Source organism: Salmo salar, chromosome 10, assembly GCF_965601325.2.
Source record: "Salmo salar chromosome 10, fSalSal1, whole genome shotgun sequence".
Taxonomy (NCBI): Eukaryota; Metazoa; Chordata; class Actinopteri; order Salmoniformes; family Salmonidae; genus Salmo; species Salmo salar.
The window spans coordinates 85439331-85459610 of record NC_138300.1 but is presented as its reverse complement, the minus strand read 5'-3'; the positions used below and the strand labels follow the sequence as shown (position 1 = coordinate 85459610).

Here is a 20280-nt window from a genome sequence, read left to right as displayed (position 1 = left end):
CTACCAAAAACATTGTCTCGAATCGAGGTTGTGCCTTTAGATTTAGAGAAAATGAACAACTAAGGAAGAACTTTCACTTCTCTCATTGACTTCTCAAACCCCAAACCCTGGCCTGGTCTGTTTAGTCTGTTTTGCAAGCGTTCCCGGAAGTCTCGCGATGTTGCGCCACGGTTTAGAAACTGTGTGCGACAGCGTTCCAACTGGTCGTTCAGTACAGCACCATTTCCGTTGAATTGAACGTTCCAGAACGTAAAAACATACCCGAACGCAGCCATGTTGTTTGCTAAGCATGTGACAAATACAATTTGATTAGGTGACGTCAGAGTACAGATGGTAGAAGTCGGAGCTCAAGGATGATAGACGAGTTTCCCTCAAGTAATTACGAGTTGGAGAGGCGTTCAAGTGGATTTTTCAGTCATATGCTCGTATTTACAAGATGCTATGAACGCAGCATTGTCTCGCGCATGTGGATTGAAACGCCCCTCAGACGATAAAGCTGATAGGTCGGGATGGCAATTTTGGGACCCCCCCACTCAGCAAACTGTTCGTAAATGACATTGCTTTGTAAACACATTTAAATATGTTATTTTCGTTGATGCGGCGCGTGAAATAGCTATAGGAAGCTAAATTCGATGGGTGCGATGTTCAAGTAAGAGCACGCATCAACAGGACTAGTGAAAAGCTGTAAAACCGGATGGAATTTACTGTCAGTTCGTGAGTGTTTTAATCGTGTGAAAGCCTGCCCATTTCGTTGCTACCAGTCAAACGAGAGGTAGCGAGAGAGACCAGCCATCTAGCCGACAATGTGAAAGACGAGGGGCCCTAAAAAGCAAATCCCGTTAAGTGGAAACGGCTATGAAACCAACCCGTAACACCTGGGGACAAGATGAGCAGTTGACTTGACGTTTTGCCTTACCTGAAACTATAAATAACAGTTCACTTTGACTCTCGCAACCCTCGAGAAGCGTATTCGAAGAATCCGAGATCATGGTGGCTCTCAGATCGGTTTTAACGCCACTTGCTCGGCATATACACAGACATCTCATCAAGCAAACTAAATGTCAACGTTTGATACCTGTGCGAAGATGCAACCTCACCGCATGTTCAAGCAAATATGTGCTTTCTGCCTGTAAGTGTCAACTTTTCAAGTAGCTTGTATCATTATATTAAGTACAGTTGAATTTGCTAGATGTAGGCTATATATATTTAAGACTAGAACAGTCAGTGCTATTATCACTACTAGTCACTCAGTCCAGCTGGCAGCGAAGCTGACAAATTCCACACAAGACATGATAAATAACTGTTTAAATCTTATCAAGCAGTTGTAACGTTTTAATCAACATCACTATGGCTACCAATTATGTATATACATCCTTGGTGGCTACGTTACTAAAGGGATAATGACATTGTTTTCATCGCAATGCGTGCACAAAGAATACATGGAAACCAGGGAGTGGATTTCTGCATGAGTGAATGTGGTTCATTATGCCAGCAGCATACCACCCTGCATTCCACTGCTGGCATGCCTCTGAAGTTAAGCAGGGTTGGTCCTGGTTAGTCCCTGGACCATATGCAGCTGGAAGTGGTGTTGGAGGGCCAGTATTAGGCACTCTTCCCTAATGTCAAAAAAAATTATCCCAATTCCCCAAGGCAGTGATTGGGGTCATTGCCCTGTCTTTCGAATGGGTCTTTAAACTAATGTAATGTGTTGTACTCCCACTATGACTCGGCAAAACATGCAGTTGATTATGCTACAGATTAAAGAAATGAACTTCACAGGGTGGTGAAAGTGCTCAGCCTTTAGCTTTATGCTCCATTCCAATGAATATCGAGGGTCTTATTCTAGTGACATGATGATCGATGCTTGGCTGCTGTTTGACAAATAAAAAATAATCTAGCTATTTTGTCCATAATAATCTCATCATGTAGGCTATACCCGCAAGCTGTTCTCTGGTGAGAAAATGCTCATTTTTAATGCAGATTGGGGAATATTTGCATGAAAATCTCTCACCAATTGGCCACCGATTGTTATGCTAATATAATCAAATCTGCATAAAAAAAATGAAAATTCTCACCAGTGATGTAATTCCAACAAAGGGACTTGTTGCAGATGAAAGGCTGTGAGTGATGACGTAGTGCACATAAAAATAACTTCTACGGTTAAACTCCATGTACCGAATTAAGAAATACAAGTGTAGTCATCCGTGTTAGAGAGTGCCTTACAAGTAGGTTCGTCATTGTAAATAAGAATTTGTTCTTAACTGACTTGCCTAGATTAAAGGTTAAATAAAAATTTTGATTCCATTGCATTTTCAACCTGACTAATGGTTTTGTCACAAATGCAGCGTTATATAGGTAATGTGCCCACTCTGGTATTGGCACGTGCGCTTTAGCCAACAGCAACAGCTTGCGGGTATAGCCTACGTGATGAGATTATTATGGACAAAAGACCGAGATAATTTGTTAAACGGCAGCTAAGTATCGACCATCATGTCACCAGAATAAGACCCTCAATATTTATTGTCATGAAGCATCACGCTAAAGACTGTGCACTTTCACCCCCCTGTAAAGTTAATCATCATTTATTCAATCTGTATCCTAATAAACTGCATTGTTTCCCAAATCATAGTGGGAGGACCACACACCATATCATGGTGTGGCTCCAAGTTTACTTCAATATAATGGTTATTGTATAAATATTTGCGCATAAAGCTGTTTCCACCACCATTTTTTCACATAATACAGACACAAAAAGATACCACCATGCAGAACAAACAAATAATGTCGCCATTTATAAAATTGTATCGAAATTACCTGTTTCCATCACAGCTGTTTTTTTTTTTTTTTTATATGGTATGACTTTACACTCAAACTGTGGATGGAAACTGATAAACAAACAGAATAATAATCTTAAATGTATACTCCGGGATTTTGGCAATGAGGCCCATTATGTAACTCTGACTCTGTGGAAGAACTCGTGGATACCATTTTTATGTCTGTGTCAAATAAGGAAGTTTAACCTGTTTGGGATAGGGGGCAGTATTTTCACGGCCAGATAAAAAACATACCCGATTTAATCTGGTTATTACTCCTGCCCAGTAACTAGAATATGCATATAATTAGTAGATTTGGATAGAAAACATTCTAAAGTTTCTAAAACTGTTTGAATGGTGTCTGTGAGTATAACAGAACTCATATGGCAGGCCAAAACCTGAGAAGATTTTATACGGGAAGTGCCCTGTCTGACTATTTCTTGTCCTTCTTTAGCCTCTTTATCGAAAATACAGCCTCTGTGCTGTAACGTGACATTTTGTAAGGCTTTCATTGGCTCTAGGAAGGCGCCAGAACATGGAATGATAGCTCTGCAGTCTCTGGGCGAAAAACAGCAGCGATTTTGGAGAGTGGTCCTTCTGAGAACAATGACACTGGTGTGCGCGTGCATGTGACGACTCCATGTTTTTCTTTCTCTCTTTGAATGAATACGTCGTCGCCCGGTTGGAATATTATCGCTATTTTACAAGAAAAATCACATAAAAATTGATTTTAACCTCTCTAGGGTATGTGGGACGAAATCGTCCCACCTAGTCAACAGCCAGTGGAATCGAGTGGCGCGATATTCAAGTACCTTAAAAATGCTATTACTTCAATTTCTCAAACATATGACTATTTTACACCATTTTAAAGACAAGACGCTCCTTTATCTAACCACATTGTCCAATTTCAAAAAGGCTTTACAACGAAAGCAAAACATTAGATTGTCAGGAGAGTACCCAGCCACAAAAACCAAATCCACAGCTAAATGCAGCACTAACCTTTGATGATCTTCATCAGATCACACTCCTAGGACATTATGTTATACAATACATGCATGTTTTGTTCAATCAAGTTCATATTTATATCAAAAACCAGCTTTTTACATGAAGCATCACGCTATATCTATATCCACGCATTTACTGTGGATATAGATACTTTTGTACCCATTTCCTCCAGCATCTTCACAAGATCCTTTTGCTGTTGTTCTGGGATTGATTTGCACTTTTCGCACCAAAGTACGTTCATCTCTAGGAGACAGAACGTGTCTCCTTCCTGAGCGGTATGACGGCTGCGTGGTCCCATGGTGTTTATACTTGCATACTATTGTTTGTACAGATGAACGTGGTACCTTCAGGCATTTGGAAATTGCTCCCAAGGATGAACCAGACTTGGAGGTCTACAATTGTTTTTCTGAGGTCTTGGCTGATTTTCTTTTGATTTTCTCATGTCGTCAAGCAAAGAGGCACTGAGTTTGAAGGTAGGCCTTGAAAAACATCAACAGGTACACCTCCAATTGACTCAAATGATGTCAATTAGCCTATCAGACACTTCTAAAGCCATTACATCATTTTCTGGAATTTTCCAAGCTGTTTAAAGGCACAGTCAACTTAGTGTATGTAAACTTATGACCCACTGGAATAGTGATAGTGAGTTATAAATGATATAATCTGTCTGTAAACAATTGCTGGAAAAATTACTTGTGTCATGCACAAAGTAGATGTCCTAACCGACTTGCCAAAACTATTATTTGTTAACAAGAAATTTGTGAAGTGGTTGAAAAACACTTAGGTTGGAGTCATTAAAACTTGTATGTAAACTTCCGACTTCAACTGTAAAATCATGTTTGTCAAGAACTACTGCCCCACCGAGTTGCATTTTATGTTTTAATTTCTTCAGTCCCAGGCAAACCCATCCATTTTTTGGGGGTGCATCCATTGAGAGTGGAAAATAACATGCAAGTAAAAACGTTTGCCTTCCAGGGAAGCTACACTTGGGCGCTCGAGTGATTCCTTACGAACCAGGACAAAAAAACACCATGATTTAGGGCATTTTGACAACATTTAACCCATACAATGGTCCTTTTTGGAGGAAGGATTGTTGACATATTTGACATTTGTATCTAAAAGCATTATTCATTGTGAAATAAGGAATCAGAGTTGGCCTAGTTTACATTTTAGCCTCACTCAGTCCTTTGACTCCACAATGTTTCATATGTAGGTGTTACAAAGCAAAAATCAGTGTCATATGAAGCTTTACCGCTTGTTCTGAAATATGAGTGGTATTTTGATAACAATTTTCTTAGTCATTGAATATAGAAAACTATTAAAATGAATATATAAAATTTGTATATTCATATTTTTCTATATATTGTTGAGCCATTATACTCTACTATGGGCATAACAAAGTTCCAGAGTGGAGTCTCTGGTAGTTCTGAAGTGATGGCCCATTTCATAGTGAAATTGGTATAGTAGGCAATGTAACCATTCACAGCCCTTCTTTTACTTGTCATTGGACATCCTGCAAATCACCAGCAGAGGGAAATCCCATTTTATCAATTTTCACATTCACTCTGTTGGTCATGCTTACAAATATGATCATAACTCTAAAAGTAGCAAAGATCCTTCTCTGGAACTTTGATATGGCCATAGAGCAAGTTTCCCCAACTGGGAATTTGTCCCTGGGATTTTGTCCTCCGGGCGATTTTTATTTTATTTATTTATTTGTAATTTAAAAAAAATATTATTTATTTATTTTTATTTTTATGTTTTTTTTTTGTATTTTATTTTTATTTGCCCCTACCCCTTGTGTAAACGTAAACAACTGTAAAAATGGCAGCAAACTGGCTCCAAGTGATAAAACATATTGTACTTAAAAAAAATGTTTTAAAAATCTGTTCCAAAGTATTCCCATGCATAATAGAGAGGTGTGATCATATACAAATGTAAGCATGGGTTTTAAATTGTTTTAGTCAAATATTATATCTGTTTGGGCTTCTTGCGGTCAATTTTGCATTCTACAAATTATTTGTCCCCCTGACCATCCGCTCAAGAAAAAAATTGTCCCATGCCTGAATCTAGTTGATGATCCCTGCCGTAGAGTATATTATCAACAATGTATTGAAACATTTGCTTAATCCAAAAATGTATTTTCAATATTCATGTTTTATATTTTTCAATCTTCATAAATGAATGTAAGAATTGTTACTGAAAAATACTACTCCTATTACAGAGCAAGTGGTATAGCTTAATTTGACATCAAAGTTTGCTTTGTAGCACCTACAGATCAAACATTACGCAGGCCTTAAGACTCCATAAGGCCAAAATGTCCTCAATATGCCAACTTTGATTAATTGTTTACCTCTGGGTGCATGTTTTGGTTTTTGCCCTAGCACTGCACAGCTGATTCACGACAACCCAGCACCGAGTTTGGGAAACCTTGCTCCAAAGGACCATTCTATGGATTAAATGGTGTAAAAAAATATATATATATATATATATATATTTTTTTTTTGTCCTGGTTTTGTGATGAATCACCAAAAGCAGTTTTTCTAGAGCAAATGAGTCAGTTTAGGGCACAGAAAAAGCAGTCCTGTTTCTTTTGAGAAACACATGGAGGTCCTGTAATCTGCATAATGCCTCAAATCCTGTTGAAGATAATGAACATGGTTGATTTTTATGGTGAGAACCACAATGTTAATGTCTGCTATGAGAGTCCTACTGGTGTTAAACCTATTTTTACTACCCATGACCCTGCATACCTCACTGAGAATCCTGTGGCAGATGTATCTCCCTGCGATCCACTGGGCCACAGAATTAGAACACATTGTCTATTCATGAGCTATAGAGGATTATGAAGAGTGGATTATACAAAAATCCATAGCTCATTTCAGTACAGGAAGTAAACTTGTAAAAAATTCAAACATATTTTATGATCTTCATTGTCACAATTTATATTACTCATGATGGGAAACTAGGCTGCATTAAAAAGAAATTGTAGTTAGAATAGCTCTTTATTTTAATCAGGTAGAGTCAGGGCTCTAAAATGCATTGTTAGCACGGGTGCTCACAACTTTTAAAAAGTTAGGAGCACAACATAGCATTTATTGAAATATAGCAGCCCTATATGAATTCTAGCTAGATCAGAAACACGTTATGCCCTAGAAAAAAGTAAATACTGGTAATGATACCAGGTTGTTAGCTAGCTAGTTACCGTAAATTCCGGACTATAAGCCGCAACTTTTTTCCCAGGCTTTGAACCTCGCGGCTTAAACAATGACGCGGCTAATATATGGATTTTTCCCGCTTTCATTTTTTTTCTTCCAAAAAAACACATTCTGTGACGTGCTCTGTTTTTTGGCGGCATGAAGCTTTCATTAGACCAATGAAATTGCCGAACGGGTTACGGTCAAACAACTTTTTTGTTTACTGTTTAGATTAAATCGAGCGCTCTCAAACTTCCCATCATTCTGATTACGGTAGTCATTTTGTCACCCTCATGGCAAAGACACGGAGAAATGCATATGATGCGGCTTTCAAGTTGAAGGTGATTGATCTGGCTGTTGGAAAAGGAAATAGAGCTGCTGCACGGGAGCTTGGTCTTAATGAGTCGATGATAAGACGTTGGAAACAGCAGCGTGAGGAATTGACTCAGTGCAAAAAGGCAACTAAAGCTTACTGCAAATTTTTTCTTTTTGTTACAAGCCGTGTTTCGTTAAAGCCTATTTATTTTTGTTACAAGCCGTGTTTCGTTAAAGCCTGTGTAAAGTTAATTTATTTCAATGTACCGGTAGGCACCTGCGGCTTATAGACATGTGCGGCTTATTTATGTTCAAAATAATAATTTATTTTAAATTCAGTGGGTGCGGCTTATATTCAGGTGCGCTTAATAGTCCGGAAATTACGGTAGTCAGGTAACAAACATGACTAAACAAGGTTTAAAACGAATGGTTAACGGCCGGTGACATAGTTTTTAGGAATGTAAAATGCGGCTTCCAATCCTCGACAGGAAGAAAAAGAATCGTTGCCCTGGTTAATGAGTCCGATCTTTTAAACTGTTTGTGCTAGTAGGAAACATCCGTGTTCGCTGTAGTAAGGGTGCAAGCATGAAGCTAATGAATCTGCGCTCGGGAAACAATGGTACAGTGGAGCCTTGTTACAACAATTATAATAAAAATACATTGTTTTGTTGTCGCATTGGTGTTCCCAAATTAAAACTGCAGGATACACAGCAAAGTCACACATTAGAGCCATGGGTACAGTAGCAAAAAGGTTAATTTAAAAATAATTGTTCCCATTGAAAATACCTTTTCCAACGGTCCTAGTAGATTTATTGTAATGCCAGAAAATGCAGATTTAATAAACTTTCCGTCAGAACTGAACTACTGTCTCTCCTTCTGTGGAGAAGACCTGTTGGGCTGCCAATACATTCAGTGAGTCAGTTTCTGTAACCTACCCACATTTTGCTTATTCTGCAATTTCCTTTGAATACGAGTTAGAGGAAGGAAGTGGGTGATTCCTCACGAAACCAGGACCCCCCCACCCATGATTATGTAATCCATAGAATGGTCCTGTGGAGGAAGCATTTTTGCCATACATTTAACATTGGTATCTAAAAGCATAATTGAGAAATAACTCATCAAAGTTAGCATATTTATGAGATTTTTGCCTAACCCAGGCCTCTTAAGACTCCATAATGTTTCATATGTAGGTGCTACAAAGCAAAAATTGGTGTCATATGAAGCTTTGCGGCTTGCTCTGGAATGAGTGGTATTTTGATTTCAATAATAATTTTCTTACATCAATTTATGAATATTTTTGATATTCCTGTAGAGAATATTTTTTTTTAACACTATGTTGAAAAATGTGCCAAGTCTTAACTGGTATATTTTCTTTATTCATGTTTAGATTTTTCAATATTTGTAAATTTAATGTAAGACTTTTATTGAAATCAAAATACTACTCCTATTACTGAGCAAGCGGGGAAAACAATCATATGATACCAGTGTTTGCTTTGTAGCACCTACAGATAAATTATGGAGTCTTAAAGGAGGCCTGGGTAAGGACAAAATGTTTAGAAATATGCAAACTTTCACAAATGATTTCTCAATTATGCTTTGTTACAAATGTCAAATATGTCAACATACCTTCCTCCAAAGGACTGTTCTGTATATTGAATGTTGTGAAAATCTGCCAAATCATGTTTTTTTTTTTTTTGTCCTAGTTTCATGAGGAATAACCCAAGTGTCTCATTCCTCCTCTGCTTTACTCATTTCTTTAAATGGAATGTAGGGAGGAGGCTTACTGGTCTAACTCGAAGTCTGTTCAATTGCTTGTGTACTGTGAGACATTTTAATCATATTTTATTTTTGGCATTTTGACTATAATAGCCAAATAATAATGCAGGAAGCTGGAGAGTACACAATGAAAAGTAAGTGTCAGCATTTGTCTTTGTTTTAGTGGGCTAAGCAATGGGATCAAATGTGATTTACACATGTGCCCTGTAATTCCTGGTTGGGCTTTATTCATCACAAATTTTACTGTCAGCCTAGATTAAAATCCTCTCTCATCCTTTGACTCCAGTGCATCCAATGTGGCAGGGACCACTCGTTGCTCCAGGGGGTAACAGACAATCTCCTATCGATATTCGGGTGCGCAAGAGCGTTTTTGATCCGCACCTCAAGCCGCTGACCCCGGATTACGACCCCGGGACGTGCTCACAGATATGGAACAATGGGTACTCATTCCTGGTTGAGTACGACGACACCACCGACAAATCCAGTAAGGACTCTCTGCTCTGCAATGTGCCTCATTAAAAACGCAATGCCCACCACGTGGAATGTGACTTTGATTAACTTTTTAAGTATCCCTGCCCTAGGCTTATTCCTCAACATCACTCTGTCTTCAAATGTATTGTTTACACATTTCTCATTTTCAATTGAATGTTATTTCAGAAATGTATATTTTGTTTCACTGCTTTAATAATATACTTTATACATTAATATTTATGTAATTTAATAATTATACAATAGGCTTATTCTGTAACAAAAAAAATATTCTGCTTTTGTGTGAAGAGAGAGTTATGTTTTGTTTTAGCATGTATGTTTATATAATCATGTTTTTAACCCCCACTCAGCTGTTATTTATGTACTAGCTACTGTTTCCCATTCTTGGGTCTCTAATATAACACCGAAGGATCTATCTATTCTTATCCATCCCTCACTCAGTACTTAAAGGGGGTCCTCTGGAGGATAACTTCCGGCTGTGTCAGTTCCACTTCCATTGGGGGGAGAGCAACGCGTGGGGCTCCGAGCACACAGTGGACCGCCGCCTCTTCCCGGGTGAGGTAGATACTGCACATCCTCTTCCTTAACTTCTCTGGGCTAGGTGGGACGTGACCCTCCCACACTATTCAACAGCCAGTGAAATAGCATGGCGCGAAATACAAAACAGCAAAAATCTCGTAATTTCATTTTCTCAAACAATCAACTATTTTACACCATTTTAAAGACAAGACTCGCGTTAATCTAACCACATTGTCCGATTTCAAAAAGGCTTTACGGCGAAAGCATAAAATTAGATTATGTTAGGGCATAAACTTCACAAGAAAATCCACACAGCCATTTTCCAAGCAAGGACATGCATCATAAAAATCAAAAGTACAGCTAAAATATTCACTAACCTTTGATGATCTTCATCAGATGGCACTCATAGGACTTCATGTTATACGATACATGTATGTTTTGCTCGATAAAGTTCATATTTATATCCAAAAAGAGCATTTTACATTGGCGTGTAATGTTCAGAAAATGTATTCCCACCAAAACTCCCGGTGAATGTGCACATCAATTTACAAAAATACTCATCATAAACGTTGATAAAATTTACAACAGTTATTGAAAGAATTATAGATACACTACTCCTTGACGCAACCGCTTTGTCAGATTTCAAAATAACTTTACGGAAAAAGCACATTGTTCAATATTCTGAGTACATAGCTCGCCATCAAAGCAAGCTATACAGCTACCCGCCAAGTTCTGGCATCAACAAAACTCTGAATTAGTATTAGAAATATTCTCTTACCTTTGCTGATCTTCATCAGAATGCACTCCGAGGACTCCTACTTCCACAAGAAATGTTATTTTTGTTCGAAATACTCCATATTTATGTCCAAATACCTCTGTTGTGTTCGTGCGTTCAGATCACTATCCAAAGGCATGCGAGTGCAGTACCAGAGACGAAAAGTCAAATAGTTCCATTACCGTTCGTAAAAACATGTCAAACGTTGTTTACAATCAATGTTTAGGGTATTTTTTACGTAAAAATGTGATAATATTCCAACCGGACAATAGCGTATTCATTCCAGGTGAAAAAGGAGGAGGGGCGTGCCAAACGGGCCCGCGCAGTAAACAACTCACTGGTCCCAGGCAGTCCACTCATTGACTGAGCTATTATTTTCTGCCCAGTAACAGGAGAAGGATGAAAACTTTTCTGAAGGCTGTTGACAGCCAATGGAAGCCTTAGGAAGTGCAACGTGACCCCACAGACACTGAAGTTTCGATAGGGATTCAAAAGAAGAACTACAATTCTCAGATCTCCCACTTCCTGGTTGGATTTTTCTCAGGTTTTTGTTTTTTTCAAACAGTTTTAGAAACTTCAGAGTGTTTTCTATCCAAATCTAATAATACGCAAATATTTGACTCTGAGCCTGAGTATTAGGCAGTTTACTCTGGGCACGCTTTTCATCCGAAATCGAAAATACTCCCCCCTATACCTTGACAGGTTAAGAGTTAGTGTTTTGTATTTTAAATGTTAACTTTGTTGAATGCCTCTATGCAGTTAGGAGGTTTTTCAAACATGTCAAGTCTAGTAGAGCTGTAGTCTTCAGGAGACTATGGCATTGAACGGTAGGACTGCTTTTAGACATCAGGGCATAGTGCTGTCCTAGCCAATCCATGACTATATTGGCATGGAATTGTCGTGACAGAGGGGTATTGTGCTGTTGGAAACCTCTACATATAGAAGCAGAATGCTCTGCGTGAAATGCATTCTGGTCAATCCTCATGACCCACCTTTGACGTGTTATCTATTTTCACATTGTTCCACTCACCTAAAGCACACTTACACAATAGAGGGAGTACTACTGTACTACTGTCTGTCTGGGGGAGGGTGCCATGCCAAGCTGTTGTTAATGGCTGTGAGAATCTGACGATGTCCGGGTTCTCAACACTCCCCAGGTGCGATTACAACACAACTCCATCTGTGTGCCTAATCGGAGCACACCACAGTCTGGGTATTTATTGGGTTGTAACTCCTTTTTTCTTTATGTACACCTCCCCTGATCCCAGTGTGACTGTGGGCCATTGTTGGGAACTGAAATAGAGTGAAACAAAGAGGAGCTACATGTGACCTCGGGGTCAGACAATGCTCAGTTTGGTTTAATAGATAAGGATGGGTATTTTGGGGTGTATTTTAAAGTTCAGAATAATATGATCCCAAATTTGTTTTACTTCTGCTTTTTGGCTGTCATTTATCTTGAAAATGATATTAAACATGAATTAGGTTAATCATTATTCAGCAACAGATATAATTTGTGACACATTGCATTTGAATGCAATCAGTGTATCATGACATATGTCAACCAAAGTCTACAACCTGACTCTGGGCGTGTGGATAAACACACTTTGATTTACATATGCTCCGTCTTTTCTGTTGCTAGCTCCACATGGTCCACTGGAACTCTAATAAGTACAGCCGGTTTGAGGAAGCTGTGATGGAGGAGAATGGACTGGCTGTTATCGGGGTCTTCCTCAAGGTAATTTATTGCTCCTCGTTAACATAGCTATTGATGCATCCCTATAATATGCAACCCACCACCACTGCTGTCATATACACACTTGACTAAATATTCACATCATACATATATATCTCATTTCACGATTTACTGGCATTGAAATGTAAACACCCCATGCAGTGAATGTAAACACACAGCACATGCCTGACAGATGGACTCAGACACAGATTATTTTACTCCTCAGATAGGGAAGAGACACGAGGGACTGCAGAAACTAGTGGATGTCCTACCTGCTGTCAGACACAAGGTGAGATCAGGGATTGACCACTTAAATCATGGTGATTTATCTTTTTTTAAACCAAGGTTTCAAACAGCACATTTCAAGCAGGTGGTATATGCCGCTGAGTTTCTGAGAAGGCCGCCCAAGCGTAAGAACAAAAATAGCCCAACTGAGTCGTACAGTACGTTGACTATCTGGACAAGTCTCAGGTGGAGCACACGTGACATTTGTATGGCAATTGTATGTGAGGGGGAGTGATGACAGTGTAGGAGCTATATGGGAGTGGTAAAGGGTAGAACACCATTTGTTACCTCCCACAGAATTATTACACAAAGGAACAATTCTGAAATATGATCAGAGATGGGAAGATGGTCAACTTTAACTGCCATCTAGTGGCCTTGAGTCAAATTACATGCCACTACTATCAGTAAGGTTATTATGGATGGGGAATGCCAATAATAATAATTATTATTACATGGTTGGCAGCACCATGTAACCCTTTCCTCTTTCCGTTTTCACTCCCTAGGACAGTGTTGTTGAGTTCACTAGGTTTGACCCAGCCTGCTTACTGCCTGCTAACATTGACGATTACTGGACGTATGCAGGGTCACTTACCACTCCTCCTCTGACTGAGGCAGTGACCTGGATTATCATGAAGCAGCACATTGAAGTCAGCCATGACCAGGTTAGTGTGGATGTGTTTGTTTGCTAGTGGAGAACAGGGAGGGAACATCAATGGCATTACCAGCGGTTTACAACTTGGTGTTTTAACTCCGTAGTTTCAGGTCTGCGTAACACATTGTCCCTATCCCTTTCTCAGCTGGCAGTGTTCCGGAGCCTTCTCTTCACCTCAGCAGAGGAGGAGGTGCAGAAGAGCATGGTCAACAACTTCCGCGTTCAGCAGCCCCTGAGGGGCCGCACTGTGCGGTCCTCGTTCACCCCCTTCCTGCAGCAGGAGCCACCTGCAAAAGGTCCACACACAGGCCACTGACCGGTACACACAAACTCACTCAGACCCTTCAAACTAAAATTATGCAATTACCCTAGGAAGGCATTTTTTATTTTTATTTTTTTTTATTTTTTTTTACTCTACAGAAGTCATACTGCTGGCATCTTCTTTCCAAATGCCTTATGTATTCATAATGCACTCAATGATTTCACTTAAATGACAGGGATTTTATAATTCCAATGTCACCATCTAAAGCTGTGGTATTCGAAGTCAGGGTTGCGATCTCTAGTTAGTTGGGTTGTGTGGGAACTGCTGTGGGTTCGCCCCCAATTTTTTTTTTTTTTTTTTAAGTAAGCAAATTAAGAGTACAGATCATTTTATTTGACAATATACAAATGTTTTTGAGAAAGAATTTGAAAAATACTATTTTGAGTAAATGTATTTATTGGTTTCTTTTCATTTTAATAAGAGATAAAAATGTAATGAATTGAAGTTCATTTGTTGACGTAAAAATCAAAATGTTTCCTTTTTAAGGTCGTGTCATTAGATCTGGGGTGGAGGGTCTCGAGAAAGGATTACAAAAAAAGGGTTGGTCCCCCATGAAAAAGTTTGAATACCAATGATCTAAAGGCTTTTTTTGTTGTTATCTGTCTCACTGTCTGCTGTCTTGTCAATAACTGAAAGTCATCAACACATGGCAGGTGTATTGCTGTAGTCGACGCTAACATATTTTTTGAAACTCCTGTGTCTTAGGTGAATCAGGTTGGAGATTTTTATGAAAGCTCTTAATGTTTTTAAGTTGTAAACCTTATTTATTCACTCCTTATTCACAGTCAAACTTTACATGCTTCCAGAAACCAATGATTGATGCTGCTGGAATAATTTAACGTACTATCAACACTTATTATGTAAACTAAAGCTTATGAATATCACCCTCTTGTGGAAAGAGTACTTCTACAGTCATTTTTGTTCCTTGACAAAGTATTTGAGGTGAAGGGGCATCATATATGAATGGGGGTTTAGTTTGATGGTTTAAGCTCTAAATTTGTTTACAGCATATACCCAAAAAGATTTAGTTCATTGTATTTAGGCCTAGCTATGGCTCCAAACTGCACAAATGATTGTTGCTCAATATGTTTTTAGGTGATTTGATGGATTTTAATACATAGTCTTGAGTAGACTAGAATGTACATCTCAGTATCTTTAACTTAGATGTAAAAGTAATGTGTAGGGTGTACAGCTTCATAATGCCTTACAAGCACAGGGAAACCAGGGCATTTGTTACAACTAATAGGTTGAATTCTATAGCAAACATTGACCTTTTTTAACATGAGTGTCTAAGATTATTTTCCTCTTGTAATCAAATTCTTCTGTTGTACTAAAAAGGACTCTACCATAGTGCCTTCCATGTTATGCATAATACTGACACGCACGGTCAACTCTGTTTTCATAGATCAATAGCTCACTGCAGTGTCTGGTCTAATGAATACTGACAATATTATGCCCCTCGCAGACTTTTAACAGGCAGTCGGTAGATTGTTTGCCAGTTTCTGGTCCAGGAGCACTGGGAGAGTTTAGAGAGGGAGTCACATGTACATCATTAGCCTGTTATTCATCCTGTTGGTTCTGTATTTATTTATTGGTGGAGGTCAGAAGGATTTGACTTGCCTTTTAGAAGCACTAGCAGCACACCGACAGGAATCATTCTCCTTCTGATAGTTGTATGTCATTTCTTGAGACTGTTTAGCTTTGACTGTACTCTGAAAACTGCTATTTGTTCAGACCTTGATATTGCAATAATTTGGAGATGATTTTTAAGTTCACAGCAGGACCATTCATAAATGAAAAATATATAGGTAGCTGGACAGGGATTACAGTGGGACCAACTACATGTATCTTGAATTTGAAAACATACCTGAACTTAATGTTATGCTTTAATAGCATTTCAAAAGGTTGTTTACGGTAAAATAAGCATTGCTATTCCCTATGTTGACACACAACCATGATAAGTGATATAGAACATTTTATAGCAATTGTAATACATATACTATATGACCAAAAGTATGCAGACACCTGCTTGTCGAACATCTCATTCCAAACTCATGGGCATTAATATGGAGTTAGTCCCCCCCTTTGCTGCTATAACAGCCTCCACTCTTCTGGGAAGGCTTTCCACAAGATGTTGGGACATTGCTGTGGGGAATTGAGCAACAAGAGCATTAGTTAGGCCTGGCTCGCAGTTGGCGTTCCAATTCATCCCAAAGGTGTTCGATGGAGTTAAGGTCAGGGCTCTGTGCAGGCCAGTCAAGTTCTTACACACTGAAACAGGAAAGGCCTTCCCCAAACTGTTGCCACAAAGTTGGAACCACAGAATCGTCTAGAATGTCATTGTATACTGTAGTGTTAAGATTTCCTATTACAAGAACTAAGAGGCCTAGCCCGAACCATGAAAAACAGCCCCAGACCATTATTCCTCCTCCACCAAACTTTACAGTTGGCACTATGCATTCAGGCAGGTAGTGTTTTCCTGGCGTCCACCAAACCTAGATTAATCCGTCGCACTGCCAGATGGTGAAGCTTGATTCATCACTCCAGTGAACGCGTTTCCACTGCTCCAGAGTCCAATGGCGGTGAGCTGTAGACCACTCCAGCCGATGTTTGGCATGGCGCATGGTGATCTTAGGCTTGTGTGCGGCTGCTTGGCCATGGAAACCCATTTCATGAAGCTCCTTACAGTTATTGTGCTGACATTGCTTCCAGAGGCAGTTTGGAACTCGGTAGTAATTGTTGCAATCGAGGACAGACTATTTATGACCTACGTGCTTCAGCATTGGGCGGTCCCGTTATGTGAGCTTGTGTGACCTACCACTTCGCGACTTATCCGTTGTTGCTCCTAGACATTTCCACTTCACAATAACAGCACTTACAGTTGACTGGGACAGCTCTAGCAACTAAAACAAACAGCAAATCCATCCAAGAAATGTGTAGTCACGAGCTTGATGTAGTTATTGTGTGCTATGACTATGGGACCAATTACTAGTTTAGTACACATGTGAATTAGTCCCAATACTTTTGGTCACCTAAAATGGGGGTGTACAAAAAGTGCTGTCATTTCTAAACCGTTCACCAGATATGGATGAAAATACTATCAAATTAAAGATAACCTTATAGTCATTGTATCATTTAAAATCCAAAGTGCTCGAGTACAGAGCCAAAAACAACAACAAGAATTGGCACTGTCCCAAAACTTTGGTGCTCAGAGAAAGTGAAGAGCTTATTTGAAGTGGGTGCTAAAAAGATTGGAGGAGAAAAGGATTGGTTTGTTCTATAAACACGGAATGAAAGGGAGAGCAGACATAGAGGGAGCTTTTGGTATTGTTCTATAAAGCATTAAGTGAGAGGACGGTTGTCTTTTGATCACTCAATAACAATGTCCCTGTACAAACTGTTCTCTGTACGACCTGGCCCTTAAAAGAGCCACCTGGCCCTCTCCCCAATAGGTCAATTGCAGAGAAGTAGCTTGACAATAACCTGTACTGAAAACTGAAAAGCACTGTCCAAGACTCCAGCCCTCCATACCCACTTGACACTTATGCCTGTTTCACTGCGTTACCTATGAAATTGAAGGTGACACTTTTTCACACCAGGGGTTAGGGGAACAATGTTGGGGTACAGGGAGGATTTGAATGGGGGTTATGAAACAGTTGTATATTTTAGGTCTTGGTTTGTTGTGGGCATTTTTATGGGTAAGTGATGGTAGGACAGATTAACTTTTTTTGCTGTAACTGTGGTAAGGGACCTATTTTCTGCCTCCTATTTGTCTTGATCTGTTTAGTTATGTTCTGCCTTAATCTCCAGTGGGATGTTTCCTTTCACTTAACTGTATTTTTGTTTTCAAATTATAAATACTAAAAGGTACGTTATTGAACTGTAATGACTGTACTTTAATCAAGACTAATGATCATGATTTAATCTGTCATCAATGGTGAACTGCTGTATTTTCATGTATATGCCATCAATGACTGTTTTAAACTTGTCAAACTTAGTATGCACAATGATCTAGATCGATGTACATGTTTTACGTAAATTGGAGTTATGCGGAACTTCCACTTAACTTGCCCAACACCATTGTGTCGCCAGTGTTTTTATGTTGATGTAAGCTCTAGTATCATTGTTTCCATCAGGAGTGTGACACTAAAGACTTGGGGCGAGCAGGATCAACAACCTCTGCATCATCAAGACAGTTGCTTTGTGAGGTGTTCACAGTTAGCCATTGTTACGTGTGCTGAACAAAAATCTAAACGCAACATTTTCAACGATTTTACTGAGTTACAGTTCATATAAGGAAATCGGTCAATTGAAATAACAGACCGAAATACTCCTCAGCACCCCCTCAGATGATCCCGCAGGTGAAGAAGCCGGATGTGGAGGTCCTGGGCTGGCGCGGTTACACGTGGTTGTGAGGCTGCTTGGGCATACTGCCAAATTATGTTGGAGGTGGCTCATGGTAGAGAAATGAACATTCAATTCTCTGCCAAAGGCTCTGGTGGACACTCGTGCAGTCAGCATGCCAATTGCACGCTCCCTCAAAACTTGAGACATCTGTGGCATTGTTGTGTGACACAACTGCACATTTTAGAGTGACCTTTTATTGCCCCCAGCACAAGGTGCACCTTTGTAATGATCATGCTGTTTAATCAGCTTCTTGATATGCCACACCTGTCAGGTGGATGGATTTTCTTGGCAAATGAGAAATGCTCACTAACAGGAATATAAACTAATTTGTGCTGAAAATATGAGAGAAATACGCTTTTTGTGCATATGGAACATTTCTGGGATCTTTTATTTCAGCTCATGAAACATGGAACTAACACTTTACATGTTGTGTTTATATTTTTGTTCAGTATAAATGCCAGCTGAAAAGTTCCTGCGGCCTAGTATTGGGCCCAAGCCAGAGCAGGTCTGCCGGAGCCATGGCCCACAAGTCTGAGCCTTTTGGGTAAAACACCTCAGATGGAAACTCGACAGTGCTTCCCCTTGCTTTGTTTGCTAGTTAGCAGGTGTTTTCCTGGAGCTAGAGGAGTGTTCTACGTTTGTTGTGCTGTAGTACATGTTGTATTTGTTTTATCAATGGGTGGCCACATTCCTGCCCCATGGGCCAGAATGAAAACTGCTATTGAGGGGCTGTGGTTCAAGGGCTAAATTGGGGCCCCTCTCCCAACAGGCCTGTTGTTTTTACCAGGTGCCTGATTGGCCCAGTCCAGCCGAACAACCAGGAAGCCACTGCTGACAAATGTTTATATAGAAGATTTGAAAGATGAATATAATAAAGAAATGAGTACACTATGCCTGTGTTTTAGTATTTTGACTTGCTGGTGGTATTAAAATGCTTCTATGGAATGGGGTGTTAATCTGGGTAAAGTGATGTAGTTAAGTCTGTTATGGGACATGCTGGTCTACACTTGAGTAATGCTCAGCAGCCAGAACCCAGTAATATCTGCAGTAGCAACAACAATGATGTCACAATGATCTGGGTTGTTATAAAGGTTCCTATTGTCCCCTATAAATGAATGATTGTGCTGTGCTCCATTGTCCCCATTAGACAGGAGCCTGGGCAGGCAATAAGGACCTGGTTCCAGGACCCATAACGCCACACCAGACCTAGTCGGCACCTTTTGAAGACAACCGAATGGGGCCAGGGTGTGGATGTTCAGATATGTTAGGAAACATGGTTTGAGTTTTGTCTCAACCTGATTCAAACAGACCCTCATGTTTATTATGGTTGGCCACAGGGGATATAAAAATGGGATGAGAGTTGTCTCCCAAAAGGCTGCAGGTTTCCCATTATTGTGTGGGAGAGTTTGAGAACCTGCTCTTTGAAGTGTGTATAACAAATGGGGGAATTAAACGAACATGCGATTAGAGTCTAAATATTTTCGTCACCACATAGCTATCAACTCTGCATTCAGAGCATGAGAATCCACCCACTGAAGCTAGGACAGCAGAGTCCGTGCCCATCTTCCAAAAACAACTGAAACCCTACCTCTTCAAAGAGTATCTTAAAGATGTCTCAGATGTATCCTCCTAAATGCGGAAGACACATTTCAGTTGAATAGATTCAGTTGGACAACTGACTAGGTATCCCCCCTTTCCCTTTAAAGGCGTACACTTGTATTTTCCTATTAGCACTGAATCTGCCCTGTAACTTCTGTATTGAGGAACAATGTACTGTGACTGTGATGTGGTTGTCTCATCTAGCTATCTTCAGTTTAATGCACTTACTGTAAATCACTTTTGATAAAGGTGTCTACTAAATTACTAAAATGTCAATGTAAAATGTCATTCTAATGAAGGCCTGTGGACCTCTTTCCTCTGACCATACACTTCAAGATGAATGGTGGTTAGAAAATGAAAGGAAAAGGTCTAATTAAAGATAATTTCTTCATCT

The 20280-nt window shown here is 39.6% G+C and overlaps 1 protein-coding gene across 3 annotated transcripts; it reads left to right on the top strand.

Moving 5' to 3' along the window:
* Positions 1-303: 303 nt before the first annotated feature.
* Positions 304-20275, top strand: LOC106560932 (carbonic anhydrase 5B, mitochondrial). Of its 3 annotated transcripts, XM_045688140.2 has the most exons (8): positions 304-1129; positions 9393-9590; positions 10037-10155; positions 12529-12624; positions 12848-12910; positions 13410-13568; positions 13704-13877; positions 18737-20275. In XM_045688140.2, the coding sequence occupies exons 1-7, from the start codon at positions 988-990 to the stop codon at positions 13872-13874; spliced, it is 948 nt and encodes a 315-aa protein (XP_045544096.2). In that variant the 5' UTR covers positions 304-987; the 3' UTR covers positions 13875-13877; positions 18737-20275. The 3 variants fall into 3 exon arrangements, with proteins under 3 accessions (XP_045544096.2, XP_013979873.2, XP_013979874.2); XM_014124398.3 differs by having other exon boundaries at positions 305-1129; positions 13704-20275; XM_014124399.3 differs by lacking the exon at positions 304-1129 and adding an exon at positions 9000-9240 and having other exon boundaries at positions 13704-20275.
* The last annotated feature ends 5 nt before the right edge of the window (positions 20276-20280 follow it).

Coding starts and splice junctions, on each gene's coding strand:
- LOC106560932 (XM_045688140.2), top strand. CDS start 988: ATGGTGGCTCTCAGATCGGTTTTAACGCCACTTGCTCGGCATATACAC. Junction 10,156..12,528: donor GCCGCCTCTTCCCGGGTGAG/GTAGATACTGCA, acceptor TTCTGTTGCTAG/CTCCACATGGTCCACTGGAA. Junction 12,625..12,847: donor TTATCGGGGTCTTCCTCAAG/GTAATTTATTGC, acceptor TTTACTCCTCAG/ATAGGGAAGAGACACGAGGG.